General features: G+C 34.7%; 1 protein-coding gene across 6 annotated transcripts in view; it reads left to right on the top strand.

The window, feature by feature from the left end:
* The window catches only part of SYT14 (synaptotagmin 14), an 82,164-nt gene extending 62,632 nt beyond the window's left edge, over positions 1 to 19,532 (top strand). For 4 of the 6 annotated variants that reach the window (XM_068676182.1, XM_068676184.1, XM_068676181.1 and 1 more), the window contains 3 exons: positions 12,363 to 12,552; positions 15,502 to 15,558; positions 16,682 to 19,532. In XM_068676182.1, coding sequence (XP_068532283.1) covers positions 12,363 to 12,552; positions 15,502 to 15,558; positions 16,682 to 16,995 — 561 coding nt within the window. In that variant the 3' untranslated portion in view covers positions 16,996 to 19,532. The remainder of the gene's footprint in view (positions 1 to 12,362; positions 12,553 to 15,501; positions 15,559 to 16,681) is intronic. The other 2 variants (XM_068676183.1, XM_068676180.1) reach the window with 1 other exon arrangement.
* The last annotated feature ends 1,023 nt before the right edge of the window (positions 19,533 to 20,555 follow it).

Genomic DNA, 20,555 nt, shown 5'->3' with positions numbered 1-20,555 from the left:
GTCTGTTCCAAGGATGAAGTAGTTCACTTACCTACTGTGAACTTTAAAAATGACAAGTTTGCTAGTTTAGTAGCTAGGAAAAAAAAGGCCCCATGAAAAAAAAGCACTGAATATTCTAAATGTACTGCTAAATTTGTGTGTGTTCTCAATAGGGTCTGGTTTAAAAAAAAAAAAAAAGAAAAAAATTACCAATGTCAGTGAAAGAGGCCAGTGCTTTTGATTGGTATATTCCATATGTGCATTGGGCCAGGCTTTTGCTTTTGATTGGTATATCCCATATGCACTTTGGTCATTATTCTTTATTATTTTGGGGGACTTTTGTGGCAGAGAAAGTAGAAACAAATTTCAAAAGGAATCAAAGATAATGAGATTGTTATTAATTTTCTGTGAAGTTGCCATGCCTACATTTTTGTCTTGTCCTTATTTTTGGGAGGAAAGGAATGCAAATAAGTAATACTGGTAGGAAGTGAAACGGTCTAGAGATTGTTGCTGTAATGGTGCTTAGGCAGATTTCTGTTAGCTTTGGCTATTGCTTGAAAGGAACACTCATAGTCTTGATAGCTTGAATAAGCATCTATGGGTTGTGTTTGTTGTTTTATTTAAATATGCAAATCAGTTTTTACAGCTTTAGAAATTCATTCACGTCTGAGTATCTATTTTTGTATTATTTATAACCTATATCATGCTTTTTCAGTGAGCAGTTCTATTATAGGATTTAACATACATGTATAGTTATTTTACAAGAATGTTAAAACTTGTCATGTTTTTAGGGTATCTGACTGGAAGTGGGAGGACATGCTGGATGATTGAGTTCAAGCCCTGGGTATTATAGACAGCCAAGTCATCCTGTTTAAAAAAATAAATAAAAAATTGAATTTTCATCTGAAAACATCAGGTTGTTTCATTTCCAACCTTAATTTCTTTATGGCCAATTTATAACCATTTGGTCTTAGCTTAATTAGTTCTCAGGTGTTTGCCTCTGGGTGTGTTTATACACATCGGTTGTATTCTTTCTCAGCTGTCCTTTTGCTAGAATAAGCCAACAATAATCTTTATGCCCTCCTAATCATAAGCTACTTAGGAGTTACTGAACAGAAGAAGGTAAGTGTTGTTTCAGTGCAGAGAGATCCAACTGTTCAGGAATATTTGTAACTATAAAATCCATGATGAGGGTACATCATAAATTCTGAATTAAATATACTTTGCTCAGTTGTAGAATATTTTGTTGCTGAGAAATATTTGTATTTGACAGCTTTTTATGAAGATATTTGGACACATGACAATTGCCCTGTTTTTTTTCCACTGATTCTCATTATATGGATTTTATATATTAAATATACCTTCTGTCACTGAAATTCTTAATCCATTGAAACATCTATGCTAATCTCTTCTGCAGAAATGTATTTTATTTGCTCTGTCTGATACTATATTAATGTATTTTATTAGCTAATCATCTGCCGTATGATCTTACAAGAACAGTTCATATGTTGTGAAGTTTAGTATTTTTTCAGTTTTATACTAAAGCTGCTCATAAGAGAATCTGTGTAAAAGTGGACCATCAAGTTCAGTGCCTTTGAAATATAGCGGTATGCTTCCGTGAGCTGTTCCTGCAGCTTTCTCTGCTTATTTTTAAAGTGTGGACAATTACCTGACATGGTGAATACACGATACTAGTATGTTCCTTAAACAGGCTTCAAAGCTACAAGTGGCTTCAGATTCATATGTTCACAAACCATCTTCCTCAACGAAGATTTCAGGCTATCCCTCACCTTTCCATGCTTCAAATAATGCTTGCGTAGTACCTGTTGCCCACAGTCTTATTGCCGTTTGTCTTTAGGTATGTTGTCATATATTATTTCCTCCTCAACAGACTCCTTTCTTCCTCAAAACATATCAAATTTTGCATGAGCAGTTAAATTGTTGAGGCATAATTTCCTTTGGATTTATCCTACCCCATCTGCCCCTGTAGTTTGAACTCTTTCATCGCATTCCGTAAGACCACTTTGTTACGAGTTGCTGTCGTTCTCCTATGTAACCAGGGAATTCCTCTTCACGCAGTATTCTCAGTCCCCATATTTATCACATGTTGAGTAAAATGCCTCTAGCTGCCTTCCATGTGTGCTTGACTGAGCAAGAAGCAACAGAACTAATATGACTGTTTATGTCACTGTTATCTCAGACTCCCTGTCCCTTTCGGATTTAATAGAAATTCGCCATTGCATCAGAAGTTAATAGCAGGGATGGACACTGCTGTTTTGCGTATGTATAATCTGTTTAGGAAGACCTGATGCTCTTAAAGATATTCTAGTTTTAATACAGTGGTTGACAATTTTTGTTCCTTTCTCTTGGAGTTCAGAATCCATTGCAATGCTGTTTATTTTTCTTCAAGAAGTCCCCATGGCCCTGTCTTCAGTTGTTCTTCACTCTTCATACACAAAGAAGTTTTTCCGACAGTGAGCAGCAGCCTCCAGTACTTGATAATAAAATCATAAAAGCATTTTATTCAGTGAATTTGTTTGGAAATTTTATATATTATACATATATATGAACAAAAATAAAGAAAAAATGCATAGCCATCTTCACCATCCCACAGGTTGCTTTTCTGGTGTAGAATATAAACAAAATAATTGTTTTATTTATTATATATTTTATTTAATTGTTTTTGATTGATTTTCTAAGTAGAGTTTAGAAGATACAAACATACTTCTTCATGCTAAGCAAATCTAGTAATCTTTCATCATTGTCAATAACAAGATGTTTGCTATGGAAACTTAAATTAAATTTTCTTACTTTCTAAAACATTCTCCACTTCTAACACATTGAACTCCCAGATGTGACCCTTATAGCAAAGCATGGATGGCATATGCAATCCTATGTGCATAAAGGATTATTTTGTATATCTTTACTAGAGAAATATCTTAATTACATTTTTTGAGTCATGTAAGACATTTCTGTATGCAATGTATAGAAATGCGCTCTCACTTTTGAGGACAATGGTTAGTTATTTCGTATGTACTTATTTGTGTCATTCACCTAATATGCGCTTGTTTATGTGTTGTGCTTATAGTATTCATTTCATGTTACCCTTTGTGTGGCATATCTTTAGTATTCCTTCTCATGGATGTTACCAGTTCATAAACTCAGGAAAAAGGTTTTCAGAATAGCATTTATTTTTTGGAAATTCTTGGCCCCTCTGGAGTGGAGCTGTCAAGTTTTGTGCAAATCCTAGCATTGTAGGCCTGCTAATGACGTTACTGCTATGTGCTTATGGTATGATCTATTCAGGATTTTTTGGGGAAGGCTAAATACTGAAGTTTGCATGTATACATGTATTTTATGAAACAGTAGCTACAATTATGATACTTTAAATCAGCTAAGAAAAAGATGGATTAGACTTGTCTAGGAAAAGAGATTCAAATAGAAAATTTTGTTCAGAGGATTTTATTTAACTCGAATTCTACCAAAAAGACTTGGTTTTTATGTGAATGGTGCATAAATGCTTTCACTTAGCTTGTAAAAATTCTGTCTGTTAAAGTAAGGGGCAATTATCTTTAAATACCAAACACATTCTTATCAGGGGAATAACTGGCTGAATTCATCTGAGTTCGTGGAGTAAAACATGAAAGATCAGAATTAGGCCTTTAACACAACAAAAAATATAGCTCTCACACTTTCTTTGAAGGAAATTAAGTGATTGGGAAGTGGTGATCGTGTTGCTGCAGCTACAGGAGAACTTCATTTGGTAAATCATAGATGAAGCGGCCTCCCCGTGTTCGCCTGGTTGTTCAGCATTTCAGGTACCCTATGGGAGCACCGGGCAGGCAGCAGCCATTTTCTTCTCAGTGCCATGGTTGCCTCAGCCAGTGTACCTGGTGCATGGTGTTACCCAGCACTGCTCCTGTCAGCTGAGAACTTAAGTATTAGCCCATGGCTCCCTCTCCGCAGGTCTTCTGAGTATAAGGGAAAACCCAAAGGCTGGCAGCCATGCTCTGAAAACAATTGTCTGCACTAGCAGATGAAGGGTCAAGAACCCAAATGGAATCTGACCAGATTACAAGGACCTGCCACTGAATGGGTTCAGTGATCACAGTTAAAAACTGATTAGCTTTCAAAATCCATGCTGTTTGCTTTTCCTGATTTGTTTCTGTAAATACATCTAATGTTTTGTGGCAAATTGTGACATATAACTTAGTCTATTCGACCAAGAAGCACTTGACTAGGTATTGAGATTGTGAGACCATTTGAGTCCCATACAGAATAGCTTTTGTTTGTTACCATGACCCTGAAAATAAGGATACTTGGAGAATCTTTTGAATTTCATTTGTATGTCAAAATCCTAAATAGGTCACGTGGCCAGAAGAGGGGGGGGAAAAAAAAAAAAGATTGCTCCTTGTGTTTGTCTAAATACATGTGCACCGAATAAGTTAAAAACTTGTATACTTTGCCTTTTAATTATCAAGTTGCTTGAAAAAACTTTACTCAGTTTGATCCCCACAATCTTTAATATTTCTATATATCAGCAAATTACTACATTTCAGACACAGCATTGCTATTTTGAGTGTTATGAAGGTGCTTTTGAGTTTCTAAAATGTCCCAGGCAAATGACAGCAGGCCATGAATAACTTCGATATTGAATCAAAGTAAACCACTTATGCAAAACTCATATATTCTCAGAAGGCCAGTCTGCCATTGACAAACATTATCTGATATGGTATGTCTAGTTTTGATCACTTTTTTTTTTTAAATCTACATAAAGCTAGAATACATTTAGAATAAATCAATACATAAAGCTAGAAAAAAAATGTGAATTTGACTGAGTATCTATGAGATTCTCAGACTATCATTCTCTGTGACATAAATATGATTTACCAATCCAAAGAACAGTTTCAAAGGGCAGTAAGCAAAATAATCAGGCTGCAAAAACATATTGTAAATTTCTCAGAAGTAGCTTTTAAGAAGGAGTTTATAAGTCAATATTAACAAGGTTGTCACTAGCGTGAAATTCTCACTTTTGAAGACTTCAAGCTGCTGTTTAAGTCTTCTCTGAGCAGTTCTTTCAGCTTTAAATCCAGGAGAACTTTCTTTCCCTTAGACACTAACTTTCCTAACTATTTTGTTTTCTCATGATTTGAATTCTTTCTTGTTTGTCTGTATGCCTATACACAGAAATCTACTCACTATTGTTTTTGTCTTTCAAGGGGGATAAAAAAAGGAAAAACATAGAAACAGTTACCATTTGCAGCTTTGAGCACCCTTCAGCAAGAGCATCTACACTGTTTTCCTCCAATTTGTTTCCATCGGGGGAAACCCTGATCAGATATATTGCACAAATACATGAAATTACCTAGTCTGCAAATGTATAATTTAAATGTTTGTGGGACTTTTAATGTTACTTTTGAGTTTACTTACTGAGTGATTCTTCTTCTCCTGGGCTTTGCAGTATAATGTAACCATCCTACATTAGCGTCCTTCATTTCAGATTTGAGTATTTCCAGATAATTACTTTTTTGGTGTATTGAAGCTGTCTGTATTCAGCATAAGGTAAACATTTTTCTTCATAGGGTGTCCTTTGCAAGGGATCCTTTTTGTCTCATCATGTTAGCCTCTTGTTAGGATGGCCCTCGTTATCTGCCCTTGAGCTGCATCTTTCACTTTACAGTCTCAGTCTTTGTCTTTTGTGCTCAGTTAGCTGTCAGCTGGCCCCCAGAGAACCCAGCTTGTCTCCACTTCTTGCTCTTCTTTGTAGTCCATATGAGAGCTCTGAGAACTAAAGCAGATCCCTTCCAACTGCAAACACCTAGTGATCGTCACATCGTGGGATTAAACATGACCTGAATAAATGAAAAGAGGTACCACCAGCAGGCTTAATTAGAGCCAGGTGAACTGTTAAAAGGAAATAATTTAATTGACAAATGCATCATAAACATGCCTTTTATGTTATGGATTTGCTTATTGTGAAAAATAATTGCATGACTTTTTGTTCAATCAAATACTGGTCCATATATTGACTTTTCATAAATTATGTGTACTGTTTGATCACTGAATCTTTTTCTCCCTTCCCAATTTGAAAGAGTGTAATCAAGAGAGAAAAGGGAAGAATCAAACTACTTGCTATTGCTTTCCCCACTGAGCACATTCTATGCTCAGATATATTCTATATCTTACAAGGCTAAGATGCTCAGAGGATTTTCAGAGAAACAGGTAGTAAGGAGGCAGATCTGAGAGCTGGGTAATGAGCCTGGGTGCTCTGAAAGTGGCTTTGAATCTGTAAATGTATCTCTGTCTGGATAGAGTACTGCTAATTACATAGTCTGGTCTTGGACTCTGTCCCACAATAACATCTCCGTGGTCACGTTTGGCAGGGAGTAAAGAGAGGAGATGTGGAAGTGAGTCTGGGCAGGAGCTGTTAGCATAGCTTCATCAGGAGTGCAGGTGAAATGTCTGCATTTTATTTAAGGTATTCTTAACCTGAATTGCTAGCACAAACATCTAACAGCTTTTAGTGCCTCAGTGTTTCTTTGTGTTGAGTGTCTTTTACCTAAGAAAACAGAATTCAATTTCTCTCCCTCACCTATGGCTATATAAGCAGAGAGTAGACTTTTCTGCAATGTAAAGATGAAACACTTCTGTAAATGCAGTAAATTCCATTGTACATTCGTTTCAAATTCCTTCTACTGCTGCTAAGGTTTGCTGTGCAAATTTCAGGCGCATTCAGTCTGTGTAGCAACTACATGCAGTTTCACAGTATGGCAAGGAAACTAAAGGTGTAATTTAAAATGCAAACAAGTCATAGAAAACTTAAAATGCTTCCTTATCTGCAGATAATTAATGTTCTGTTCTACAGAGTTGATCATTTAGAAGACTTTCAGATAAAAAACACTAATTCTTAAGAAATAAAAAAGCACCTGAAATGTCACTGCGAACTTGTTAAAAATATTACAGAAAAGTGGAATTCTGTTTCACCATTATAAAGATTATATAAATTTTATTTTGTTATCTTAATTTTACCATAGTTATTCATAGTATCCTAAAGCTTGAAAACAAACCACATTTCAAAATTATTATATTTGTCTTAAGTAGGAAATACACAAAGGTGAAATTAGTATGTTATCATCATGCATCTATACTCTGTAACATTACAGTGTATGTGGTAAATTAAAGCTATGCATAGAATTTGTAAGGTTTCAGGCTCTTGTCTGTAGTGATTGAAAGGACTATATTTTTCATATGATCTATGTTTGTGAGTGCTTCATTTATGACAAAACAACTTGTTTTGTAAAATTATGCATCCTTGTGTTTTTTCAAGAGTTACAAAAACAAGGCAGAGCAGAAGCTTTTGACAAGAAATGTGAATTTTATCACTTCAGATACTCTGCCTTTTAATTACATTAATAATTTTTAATAATTTTAAAAAATCCACATTTAATGTGAAGAATACCATTAATGTTGAATGAATTTATTTGATGAATTCTTTTAAGTTGGAATTTGTGAATAGGATATGCTGCTAACATTTAAAGAATAACATTCTACCCCAAAAAAAGTATGTTTTGTTTACTAAAACAAAGCCATTATATCGGCAATATTGTCAGAATATTTTTTGTATTGTTTATGATATAGATTGACTAAGATATTAATACTGTAAAGTGTAAGTACATGAGTTAAAAATGCATGTTCTAAGTGGAATCTGCTTCAAGTTTTATAGTAAATCATAAACAGATAAATAAATTACATAAAACAAAACAACTTCAATAAAACACCTATGTGTCTTAAATAATGATGCTTTCTTAAGACTGAATCTTAGGTGAGGTGAATAAAACCATGTATCAATGTTTCTAATTTCAGGTTATTAGTTTAAAGCAAAAGACTAATAACCTATGTGTTTTCTTAGTTTGACTAATAGGACTGGCAGCTGCAATAGGAATTGGAATTTATTCCCTAATATATTGTGAAGATAGGTAACTTTGATTTCAAAAGTATTGGTTTTCTTTAAATAAATAAATATTTTTACTGTAACCTACAGAGATTGAAAAGCATTTAGAATTGTAGTTTTTAAAATTGAAAAAGCTTCAAAATGACAGTGGAATATAACAGGAAGAAACAACAACAACAAAAAAGAAACCTTATTAATTTAATTGTTTTTTTGTTTGTTTGTTTGTTTTTTGCAGTGTTGTTTTTTTTTTCCAAATCTTATTATTGACATTACTAGTAATAATCTTAATATTTGAAATATATATGATATTGTTACAACTATCATGTAACTTCTGAGTTCTATCTATAAAAGCAAAAACGTGATACTTCCTGCAAGTTTAGTATACTGAAAGGGTATCAGTCATTTCATTTAAGGAACTGGTTTGTTACATCTTTCGTATTTTTAAGGACTTTGTGTTTTTAAGTATATCAATCCTCACAGTTCTTCCATGAGCTCAGTTGTATTGCCATAGAAGTAGAAGAAAGTAATGTGCAACAAAGTTCTTTAAGAGATTAGTGGTATAACATTAACATTTAAAATTTGAGAGAGACATTTTGACAAGTAACATGCTGTGAATCAGATTTTTGTTGCTGAAGGATTGTCAGCAAGGTTTCATCTTTCCTGTGTATATTTTGAAAAGCCAAGAGAATCAGATGTTCTTGTTTTGCAAGCCTACAGAGGCATGCTTTTAACCTATGCAATGAGGGGAATGAACTTTTCACTGTTGTCTGAGTATGGCCACATCATTCCTCATGATTAACTTCATTTGGCTGAAGAGCAGAATTCAGTAGTATACAAAAGTAACAGTAAATGGAATTATAGTGAAGAAAGACAAATCCATTTACATATACTGTTGCAAATATAAGGTTCTCTATGTTGTCAGTGAGTAGCAAAAAGATTCTTAGAAAATATACCTTAGGGGTTCAGGTCTGACATCATGCATTATATGTGTTCTCTTCTATTGGGACCAAGGGAAAAAGTATCTTCTTTTTGATTGCTGACTTTTGTACAGCACGTGAAATACAAATACTATTTAAAGGGAATGTTTTTATTATGTATTTATTAAAGAGTGATGTGTCGTCTCTAGGTATGAAAAAAAAGTCATCAGGGACAGTATTTTGGAGTAATTAAATTTTTGTAGAATATACATATTACTTCTATACTACAGTGAAAAGCAGTGATTCTTGTACAAATTGGTCAAATAAAGTCAGCCCAGCTTTGTAATAAAGTACTGTCCTGTGGTGTATATGCAAAAAAGTTTAAGTCCTTTGGGCAAGGCTCTGTGATACAAAATTGAAAAGCTGAAAATTTTTAATTCACCATAGTAAGACAAACCTTTGAACCAAATATTTGGAAGAGACTTTACCTAAAGTTGTGGGTTATTGGTGTTTGTTTATTTTGATTTGTTTACTTCTAATGTTTGTTTGCTCTTAATAAAATATTTTTGCTATGGCTGAATTGAGAAAAATAGGTTAGAGCTTTAGACTGATGTCCTGGAGAGAACCTCAAAATACCATCCACTTCAGCTTGTACTGTGGCAAGACCATCAGTACCTTGACAGTTCATCTAGGTTCTACAAAATCTGCAGTTAAGTTGCAGTCCTTCCTAGCCTATTCTGGTACGTCACTGACCTTAAAAGGCTTTTTGGTATTATGGAATCTTAGTCATTATATTGAACTTAGTATATTAAACTACATGCAGTGTTTATAGAGGAAGAAAGTGAAGAGTTATAGAAATAAACTTATGTAGACAGATTATTTCAAGCAAATGGAAACCTTGGGTCTAAATATTACATTTCCCACAGTAAAACATTATCAAAGTGACCTATACATACTTTTACAGAAGGATTGAGTGTAGATCTATACAGAGATGAAAAGCACTCTGGTAGCACTGTAATGTCATGAGATGAAAGCTTTGTTGTAGCTAAGTTTCTATTCATGTTGTACTAATTAGCAGCTTTAGTGTTAATGTGTCACAATTTGGCATGTGATCATGAAGCTTACATTCTTAGCAGGTAAAAATGCAACTTTTCTTGCTCTTTTTTTGATGAGTTAGCATTCTTCTTGAATTTTGACCATGTAACCAGGAGAAACAAACAAAAAGTTAGATTGAACTTGGAGAAGTGCCTGTTGTATTTTAAATTCTGGGGCAGCTTATGGACTTGTCATGAAGTCAGGTTATTTACAAACACCTGTGAGTATCCTGGAATGCCTTGCTTAAAATGCTGAAGAGATTCTATAATCTGAACAACAAACTCTGTACTGGAGAAAGTACTTTTCAGAAGACATCTCATGATACTCAGTATCCCTGATTTCAACATTGTCGTGCAATTAAAAATTCACAGTTGTTGATCTAAGTCATAGCATCATGGAATCATAGAATATCCCAAGTTGGAAGAGACCCATAAGGATCATCAAGTCCAACTCCTGATGGTCTCTGCTGAATCTACCTTCCCTAGTTTCTCTTTCTTCTTCTTGCATTTCCACATAGGATCTTTGTTTTCTTTCAAAAGAAAACTGACAAAATATAACTGCACCTTCCTCTCTTGTGGACTTTTTTGTGGACTTCTGTTTTTTGAATGACCACAATCAAATTAGAGACCAACACTTTGAACAGTATCAGGCTGTCTGTGTTTAAATTCCTGGCTCAACAAAACAATATGACTAAGCACCATAGGGATAACATGTTAAATTTTTGAAAGGCTAGAAAACTTAAGTAAGATCTGCAGTCATGACAGGCTGAGGTTTTCAAGTGTATGTGCAGTGTGTAATCTGAATCAAGTTATCTTTCTTTTAAACTTTCCACTTTGTAATCTCCTGTTTTGAGAGTGCCAAGAACAAGGGAATAAATGCATACTTGTAATTCATTTTCAGCAATTTACAATTTGTATCCCACTTGAAATTTGTTCTTGGAATTGAATAAAGAACTACTGGAGAAAGAACCAAAGATTTCAAATCAAAGTTTGCAGTTTGGTGGATGAAGTCAGAGAATTTTCTTGAGGTCCTTCTTTAGTTTTAAGAACACATTTGCTAGCACCAGTGAATGTTTCCTAATGAGGAAATTGATTGCTACTGGAAGGTTCTGTCAAACTTCTTGGAAACGTTTTGTTGAGAAGTAGTTCAAATGTCAGTATGAAGGATCTTGTAGGCTGATCGCTTCTTTTTGTAGGTACCATTTCTTCTATAATTTGAGATTCTGTAATGCATTTGGGCTTTATATGTCAAATTAAGTTACTTGCTTTTAAAGCTAACTTTTATCATGATGAGGATTTGTGCAATTTAGGTTTTAGTACTGATCTCATGCTCATGTCAGCTGTTGCTGGAAATGATAGAGACATTTGGAATCAGGAATAATCAGCTTCACAAAATCATCATGACTCCTTGAAAGAGTGCTGTCAGATTCCCAAATGAGTCAAGCCATATTTGAAAAATCCGTGGATCCAATTTATGTGTTTTTTAGAGAGTCATAAAGGGACGTGCTAATGATTCAAAGTTCTTGGCTGCCAAGCAAATTGCATGCCATTGGCTAGATACTGTCCAGTTTCTTGTTTTAATTGGTACAACTCTAGATGCCCATGCATGAAAGCAGGAAATTAAAGTAGAATAACTGATATGATTAGCATGGCAGTGTAGCAAAAGAGTATTTTTTTGCTTTTTTTTTAATGCCAGGAATGAGGGGATTAAAAGGATAAAAGTGAATATTAGAAACTCCAATCAAAGATGTGAGAATGTGTGAGAGAGCTGAATTTTCTGGAGGCTTGTATGCTGGAAATTTAATCCATCCCTTGCTGACTTTTAGGATGGCATTCTTCCTGTCCCACCCAAGATGAAGGTTCCATTAGAATTCTGTAACCATGAATCAATTAAATTTCTTGTAAGCTAATTTATTCTAGAGAGAGTGGATTTTTCTATTTACATGTGTTCTGTTATTTTTCTAGTCACAACTTCTCAATCTAGAGAATAACATTTACAAAAAATGAATAAGAATCTCCTGCATTTTATTATCTTCAAAGTTCCACTAGTGCTTTCCATTCTTGGAAAGTAAAGGATCCAAGGTTTAATGTTCTCCAGGATGCTAACAAATTATGTTACAAGTCTTATCTTACCTATTGAAGTAAATAGGGACCATGAAGGCTGCTTTTCATCTTCTTTAATTATTTCTTCTGAATGATGAAGCAACAGAAACACAAAATTAAGACATTTTAATTCTGGGCTACTTTAGTCTTTGTTACTTGTGAACCAAGTATATATTAAGGAATTACATTTCTTATTGGGTGGCTGAATGGAATTTGTTATTAAGTTGCTTTTCTAGTTTTCAGTGTGTTATTCTAAAAATTAACTTCCCAATAACATACTTGAATAGAATGCACAGAACTTTTTCTTTTGTTTTATAGGGTTGTGACTCTCAAATGAGCATGTCAGAAGTGTCCTGCAGTGAAAGCACCTCCTCTTGTCAGTCTCTGGTGCATGGCTCAGCTCCAGAAATCCTCATCGGCCTCCTTTATAATGCTACAACTGGAAGATTATCAGCAGAAGTGATAAAAGGCAGCCACTTCAAAAACTTGGCAGCAAACAGACCACCCAGTGAGTGAAAATCTTTTTTCATTCTAATGCCTCTGTAATGGTCGGGATCTTGGTAGTAAGGACTTCAATCCTATCATTTAGTCTTACCCAATCAAAATGAAATAGAGCAATCATCAACTAATCTGTTTCATGTTTTATATTTCTAGTCAGTTGGGAAATAGCAAAAATCTGAAATTCAAAATATTAATTGAAAGTTGACATGGCTGCTTTAATTTTTCATGATGACTGAGTAATAAATTACCTTTATCATAGTGATTAATTGCTAAATTACTAATGCCTCACATCATGGGCCAAGAATAAAAAGTTAGTGTTTAAAGAGAAAGTACATGCCAGCAAATATTAATCTAAACACTGTGAACAGTTACCCCTGTTCCTAGAGGGTTTGACACTGTGGCCTTTAATTGCTTACGTGCCTGTGTATACGTGGTAGTAATATATTTAATTTAGGAATGTCAATGAAGACAGCATAGAAACAAATGGAGACCTTTGGCATATATACTGTACAGAAGGAAGATTTATAATCAGCGAAGACTTGAACTGCGTGTTCAAGCATTTGTTCAAAAATATATTTGTCTGAAATAAACTTTTAAATTTCAGCCAGATGGAATGTCACACACAGAATATTTTTACTGTCTCTAATTCTTTGATACAGCTTGAGAAATTTTAGTAATGAACTTTTGTTTTCCGTGTTCTTTAGATGATGAGTCTGATTTATATCAGTTGTAGCCAGACATACCTACCTGTTCCTCTTGGTTTAGTCTTGGAGGCTCAGGTTTTAGTCTCTCTTTCTGTTTCTAATCCCCAGATTTGTATGACACTACTGGATTATCCAGTAGGCTTCTGATGTTTTGTAAGTGGTTTTCACATCTCACATTGCCTTCGCATTTTAGGAAGTAAGCCAAACAACTTGAGACTGATATTCTCTTTCTTTCCTGACCCATGTTTTATTCCATTCATTAATTACGTTTGGCTCAGCTACACTCTGCTCTGCTTTCTGTATACTTTTCACACTGATGGAGCCAGAATTCATTAATATGGCCAGAGAAGGAAAGCCAAAGAAGAATTTCAAATACTTTTATATAATTAGGTAGCTGCCCTGGAGTCACCTATTTAGAGACAAAGCATAGAAATAGATGAGGAAAGCCAAGAAGAGCCACAGACACTGGAATCTCTAGGGAAAGACAAGTTTTTCTGAACATTTAGAATATGAGAATTAGTTGGGAACAGGGAGTCCATGCTTGTTTTGAAGACAGGTATGTTTATTTCCCTGTAAGTTGATTCCCAAATTTTGCTCTTGTGCTAACAGTCGCGTACACCACCAGGGTCAAAAGTTTTACTTTGAATGCAAGAAAGCAGCATAGAACATGACACACAACTCTTTAATAGCATGTTTTGTCTTCTTTTTGGAGAGTAAGTTTTCTGATGACAAAAGTTTCCAAATAACTACTCTTGTGTGTTACCTTCTGTCATCCTTTCTGAAGGATAGGAGAAAGTTTTGATATTCACAATAATAATAGTGCACTTCTGCTTACACATATGTGGGTTTAGAGTTTTCTTTCTAGAAAGATGGAAACTAATGCACCTTCTAGGTCTGGTAAGACAGTGCACACAATATTGTGGAATCCAAATTTCTTCTGTTGGTTGTTTTGTGCACCCCCACCAAACGAGAAGAATTTCTTGTGAATTCCTGGACCCAGATGCATGCAATTGCCATTTCCTAACTCCCTGCCAAGTGCATTGTGACCATATAACAGCCGTTCTCTGTGATATCATTTCCATAAAATGAAAACTAAGGCCCAGGAGGTTGATAGCGAAATGCTCTGACCACATTTGTTGTTTGAACAATCAGTGCTCCAAAATCTTTAGTAGTGCTGCAAAGTGCATACACGGGTCAGTTTTCATTCAGGTCTTGAGAAACTCCAATAGAAAGGATAGCAATTTTTATTTCTTGCAAGTGATCCTTCCTGTATCCTGGATCACAAACCTATGCAATTTTTGTGAAATGCTTCTGCAGCAAATAGGATTAAGTTCTTCATTTCTGCTTCTTGGTAGTCTATGCTTCTCTGCTGCATATTTTAAATTTTATTTAGTAACTCATTTAGGGACTTATACAAGCAAATAAGCTAAATCCTGCAAGCAGTCAAAGCTGGTGATAGAGTCTGTCTTTTCTTTTTGTGACAATTAATATTTTGTCTGAGAAAAGAAGGATGCTTCTTAGTATCTGTTAACATTTTGTTGAAAAGTTTTTGCACGTTATATGCATGCATGCGTATTTGCACACACACAAGATCCATAAATATATGAATTTTAACAACTGAGATCTTTACATTTAAATAGAGAGACTCATACATTAATTTTGGATGTAAGCATCCCTCAGCTTTGGGTAGACTTTTAGAGTCATTCTTGTGCCCAACTCCTTCTACTCAAGAAGTAAAGTGTTAAAATCATGTAGCTGTAACTAATACCTAAGGGCACAAGAAGCTTAGTTTGCAGGTCAGTGATTTTTCATTTTATTGCTTTTAATGTATAAGTATAACCACCATGTGCAGTTTTTCTTAATATGCTGGAGTTTGCATGAAAAAGCGCAAGGGTTGATAAAATGGATACGGTGATTTTAACCCAGTCTTCTGTAACCTGATCGTCTGCATGATTCTTTCTGTGTTCAGTGTGCTTTAGAACCCAGTAGCTGTAAGCGCTAAGATAACCCATTATATAAGCAGTGTAATTTGTTAAAGATTACACAAAAACTGCACAAAATTGTCATTTCATGAAATTTTACCCAACGATCCTTTTGTTCAATCCTTTTCCTGATCTATGCTGCTAAGGTTTTGTGCTCTTCCACTCCAGTGAATAGTGTTTCCTCTTAAACTCTAACCTTTGATCCTCTCTCACCCAGCTATTGACATCTGGTCATTATTTCTTTTACTGCTTTCCACCCCCTGTTGTCAGATGGACTGTTCTGTTGTCTAAAACACTTGATAGGTGGACAGGTTTATATAATCCGAGGTGAGTTCCTGTAGACACTAATTGGATGTTGTCTTTTTCATGCAAAAGAAAACTTGCCAGCAGTAAAGCTATACACGGCTGCCTACCTTATTGGTTTATAACAGTATATGTTTATTATTTGTGACACTCTTTAATGCACAAATTGCATTTATCTCTGATTATGGATGATGGGATTTCAGTGTACCTGCATAGTGAAATTATGTAATGTTTCTTTTTACAGAAACTTGAATTTTTAATAATATTATTCGCTATTATTCGTGGCAGGAATAAAGAATGCAAAAAAAAAAAAAAAAGATTATTTAATAGTGGCATGTTTCTTAAAATAAGTTATAACTATGACTTCATAAATGCACAACTTTCTGCAGGAGCATGGTTTGATGCTTCTAGTCAAATGAAAATAGAGCTTTAAAAATAAGTATTTATACCCAAATACTAACGTTCTTTGTATGCTAGCCACACTCACTTGCATCAGCTTCCTAAATGTACTTGCTAAGAGCACTTTAAACAACCATACTGAATTGTGTAAAAAATGATTTTTCTAAAGGCAAAATGTATTCCTTCATGAATCTAGAAATTAGTAATTTTATTTTCTATTTTGTAAACTTTCACTTTTGAATGCACTTTGCTATGTTTTGGTCTTTAAAACAAATAAAATAAAGCCCAAAATGAGAACCACATCCATGCAGAGATTATTCTTAAGCATTTCATCCTGGCTGTTTTGATATCATCACTGCATATCAACTTTTTTCTTTTTCTCTTCATTGTCTTTATTCTACCTCATTCTTATTCTCTGAAAATTCAGTGGTATGCTTTACAGTGTTGTGGCTAGTTGGAGCTTGCTAAGTGTTAATTTAAGTTTGTTTTGAACAAATAAGGGGCTTAATGGGAAGAAGGATCATGAGGTATACCTTTAATTTAACCCATTTACATAGTACTGAAGTTAATTACTTTGTTATTGTGTTTGTACTATTTTGCTTAATTGTCATCTTCTTCATGTGTCTAATCTAAGCTGTGTTCAATCAGCCTGGTATACACCATATCCTTGAGAATCTTGTAAATATCTCATTATCAAAAACATTTGTTCTAAGACTTCTGATATTCCAAACTATGATTTATTTTTTAGATACATATGTTAAGTTAACACTGCTGAACTCCATGGGGCAAGAGATGTCCAAATGCAAAACTTCAATCCGTCGAGGACAGCCAAATCCAGTATACAAAGAAACCTTCGTTTTCCAAGTTGCACTGTTTCAGCTTTCGGATGTGACGCTCATATTGTCTGTATATAATAAACGCAGCATGAAACGAAAAGAGATGATAGGGTGGATTTCCTTAGGTCTTAACAGCTCAGGAGAAGATGAACTTAATCACTGGACTGAGATGAAAGAATCTAAAGGACAGCAAGTATGTAGATGGCATACTTTACTAGAATCTTAAAGGACGGTACGAAGTGCGGTTGTGGTTCTAAGGAAGTTTTGTCTTTCAAGATGATCATTATTTCCGGTCACAGTCAACAGATCTGTTGTGGAAATGGAAAATGAGATCAACATTCCATTTTAAAGAGTGCACAAATGGCGGGATTTAATATATAATCGTCATTTAGTATCAGGCACATCCTTGGTGTTAGAGGAGCCTTGCTATATGCAAACATGTTAGCAGTCCCTCCCCTAGCCACCTGATGCTGTATTCATTTGGGTTTGTTTTGTGTTTTACAATTCAGTAATATTTTATGTGAGGTTCTCCAAATTAGCGTATGCTCCTTCTTGTGTACTTTTTGTAGTGCTCTTACACTGTAGCTTCTGACCTGCCTGCATTCAGATTAAGGGTCAATAATTTGCACTAAAAAAGAAAAATTTGATGATCTGTAAAGAAAAAAATCAACCATGAAAAACACCACCACAAAAACCAAGCCCACCAGTGGAGAAGAACATTTAGTAATATGGCATATATGAATATGCTGTTGTTTAACGCCGAGTTTCTTTCCAGGAGCTTAGTCCAATTAAGTTTTCATTTTTGATATCCAGTTGGTTTGAAAAATACTAGCATTTGGGCATCAGGTGAACTTTGACATAAAATAAATGTTTCTTCAGTCTGTGACAGGAACGAGCTCTCTATATGGCATAAATTGGGGTTTTCCCTCTTGCCTGTACTTCTGCCTAATCCAAAGAGACCAGATCATTAATTTGGTCCCTTCCAAATCTCCTTAGACAGGTTGTACTGTAAAACTATGTAACTTTCTGTTGAAAGCACCTCCTGTATTCGTGTATTCCAATGTAGGAAGCTCATAGAGCACGATTTTACTAAAATATTTTTTCGTTAAAAAAAATATATATATATATATGTATTTCTTTAAAATGTCAACAGTTGGAAGTTAGGTTGAAAGACTGAAGGAAGTGGAAGCAGTTGAACTGCTCAGAATGAATGAGAAATATTGTGACTTCTGTTGGAATAGACGTTTGTTTGAGTCTTTTCTGAGCTGTGTTAGGGATTACTGTATGCCCTTTGTTGGAAGTACAGGTCAGACCAGAATTTTTTACCTTTCTTCTTGGAGAAGACAACATTAGTGAGTTCTTTTTTTTTTTTTTTTTTTTTCAAGTGATTTGCCAGCAAATGAATTAATATTCACACTCAAGAAATTAATATTCACACCCATATAAATTTTCCTTGCTTATATTCAGGTTGGGAACAGCAGCTTTCAAAGAACAAAAGGAGCCACAGTATCACAAAGAAAGTTTACCAATGAACACTTCTGGCTTCCACTGAAATTAGGGAAATATCTGTGCTTCTGAGATTCCTATTTGTCCCAGATATTTTAACGGGAATCACACTAACTGTCTGACTGCTGAATCCAAGTCAGATTACTGAAACTGTGGATTATTGACTAAATGTTATTTTTTTTTAAACACTTCCCAGTTCAAATACTGTCTTTGCCTGTAATGACGTCTCATTTAAAATTGTAATTGTTGCTGTATGGAAAGCAAATTTGTTTTTCTTATAAATGATGGTGATGTCTTACTGTTTTTTAGCACTTGGTGGGTAGAAGGCAGAAGTTTTGGATAGTATTGAGAGAATTAGTGGTAGCCTAGACCATTCTCATTAGGACAATTTTTTTTTTCTCTCATATTTCTTTGTAATACCTTTGAACCATCCTGGCTTTAGGGTATATAGTCAAGTACAGTGAGATTGGAGACAGTGACTATACTATACTAAAGACGTTTCATGTGGTTCTCAAATTCTCATACTACTTAACAAGTTCACTAGGGCCTTTTTAAAGACTACTGTAATTCCACTTCTTAGTTTATTTGGTGCCTTCCAAAGGGTTTATTTGCAGAGCCAGGTTTTCAGATTTAAAGGTTAACAGGCCTGATTTTTAATCTGTTATTACATTGCTGCTTCATTTACAGAAGCTTTATTTATTAAATACAAATAATCCAAAACCTCTTTAACCAGGAATGATCTTGCAGTGCTACAAGTTGTCTCTTTTAGTCCTTTTTGTTGCTTGGTTTGTAAAACGTAATGTTGAGTGTAGAATTTAATAATAATAATAATAATCAACATTAATTTTATATGCATAAGGAAAATGCTCAGATTTTCCCAATCCTTATAGCTTTCCTATGATAGAAACTGTCTTAGAAGCTGATCAAAAGCAACTTTTCAATGGATGTGGAAGTGTTTTTACTCATTCTGTTTGTGGATGTTTGAACGCTCTTTCCTAAAGCTGAAACTTGTCTCTTACTGGTTGTCTCTTTGTACAGATTTTGATTTAAAATAATTTACAGTTTTTAACAGTAGGAACTGAGGAAGTTAATTCCAGTGGAGGATATATTTAACATTGCCATTGAAGAAGTGAGTTTGGAAGGTGCAGCAAGTAACCTCTTACAGAATCCAAACTAAACTAATAGGGTCATGACTTGGGTTTATGTTTGTGGGTTGCATTACTTCAATTTTACATCTAATCATTCAGATTTCTAAGACACTGAAACCTTAATTTAGACATAGCAGAGACTGAAAATTATCTGCATTGGGCACAATTGGGTATAAGAAGAATCTCTTTCTAGATTATGTGACTTTTCCCACAGTAGTCAGGTCCAGTTTGTGCTACGCGGAAGAGGGTTTGCCTTATTTGGATTTATTCTGTACAAAGGCTTGAAACTAAATGTGTAAAGAATGGAAATGAATGTTTAATTTTCAGGCAGTAGAATATGGATTTTCCATGCAAAACCAGTCACACCAATAATTGGATTCACCCTGGGATTTTTATGAATTAGTTACAGTATCAGTAGCTGTCATGTTGTTCTTTCTTTGTAGATCCCATTCTTATGCATTGTTTTTCATTATATTCTTCTTACTGCTTTATGCGAACTGATACTTTCCTATCTGAAATCTGCCTTAGATGCAGAAGCCCCCATAGGGGCTTAAGCATATAGTGCATTTTGGTGCATTAACTGAAATGAAAGAGACAGTTATGTTTTCCTCAGACTTGTCGGTGCTTTCTTCTTAGTTTTTGTTGCTTATTTTTGTTCAAAAGTACAATTAGTACTTGGAAGAGTTTATCAAATTATCTAATCACTTTTCTGTGTGCCAATATACCATGTAGAGATTACAATTCTTGAATTAGTTTTCTGACAGCGTAGCCTTAAATAATTGTAGAACAGTGAAGTTCTTACAGATTCTATTCTGGAAAATATTTCATCCTTTCTGCATGTAATCTATTTGCTTTAATGTTTAGAATATTTCACATAGGTGTTCTCAAAGGTAAAGTCATCTTAAAGTATCATAGCTATGAGGAAAGGTGGTTCGTTCCTTTCAGTATGTGGTATGGGCAAGGTTGCCATCTGTACAGACAAGTATGAAATCACTGTGCAGGAGGATGAGAGGGCCCACGGTCTGTGTAGGACATCGCTGTCTCCCCCATTTGTGGAGGCACAGAGTAAGCAGAGCCATGCTTCTGCTCCCTGCTTAGGAGGGTGGCACTGGTAGGATTCAAAGCTTGGTCC

This window comes from Anas acuta, chromosome 3 (assembly GCF_963932015.1).
Source record: "Anas acuta chromosome 3, bAnaAcu1.1, whole genome shotgun sequence".
In the NCBI taxonomy this organism is placed as follows: Eukaryota; Metazoa; Chordata; class Aves; order Anseriformes; family Anatidae; genus Anas; species Anas acuta.
This window is presented reverse-complemented; position numbering and strand designations above follow the sequence as displayed.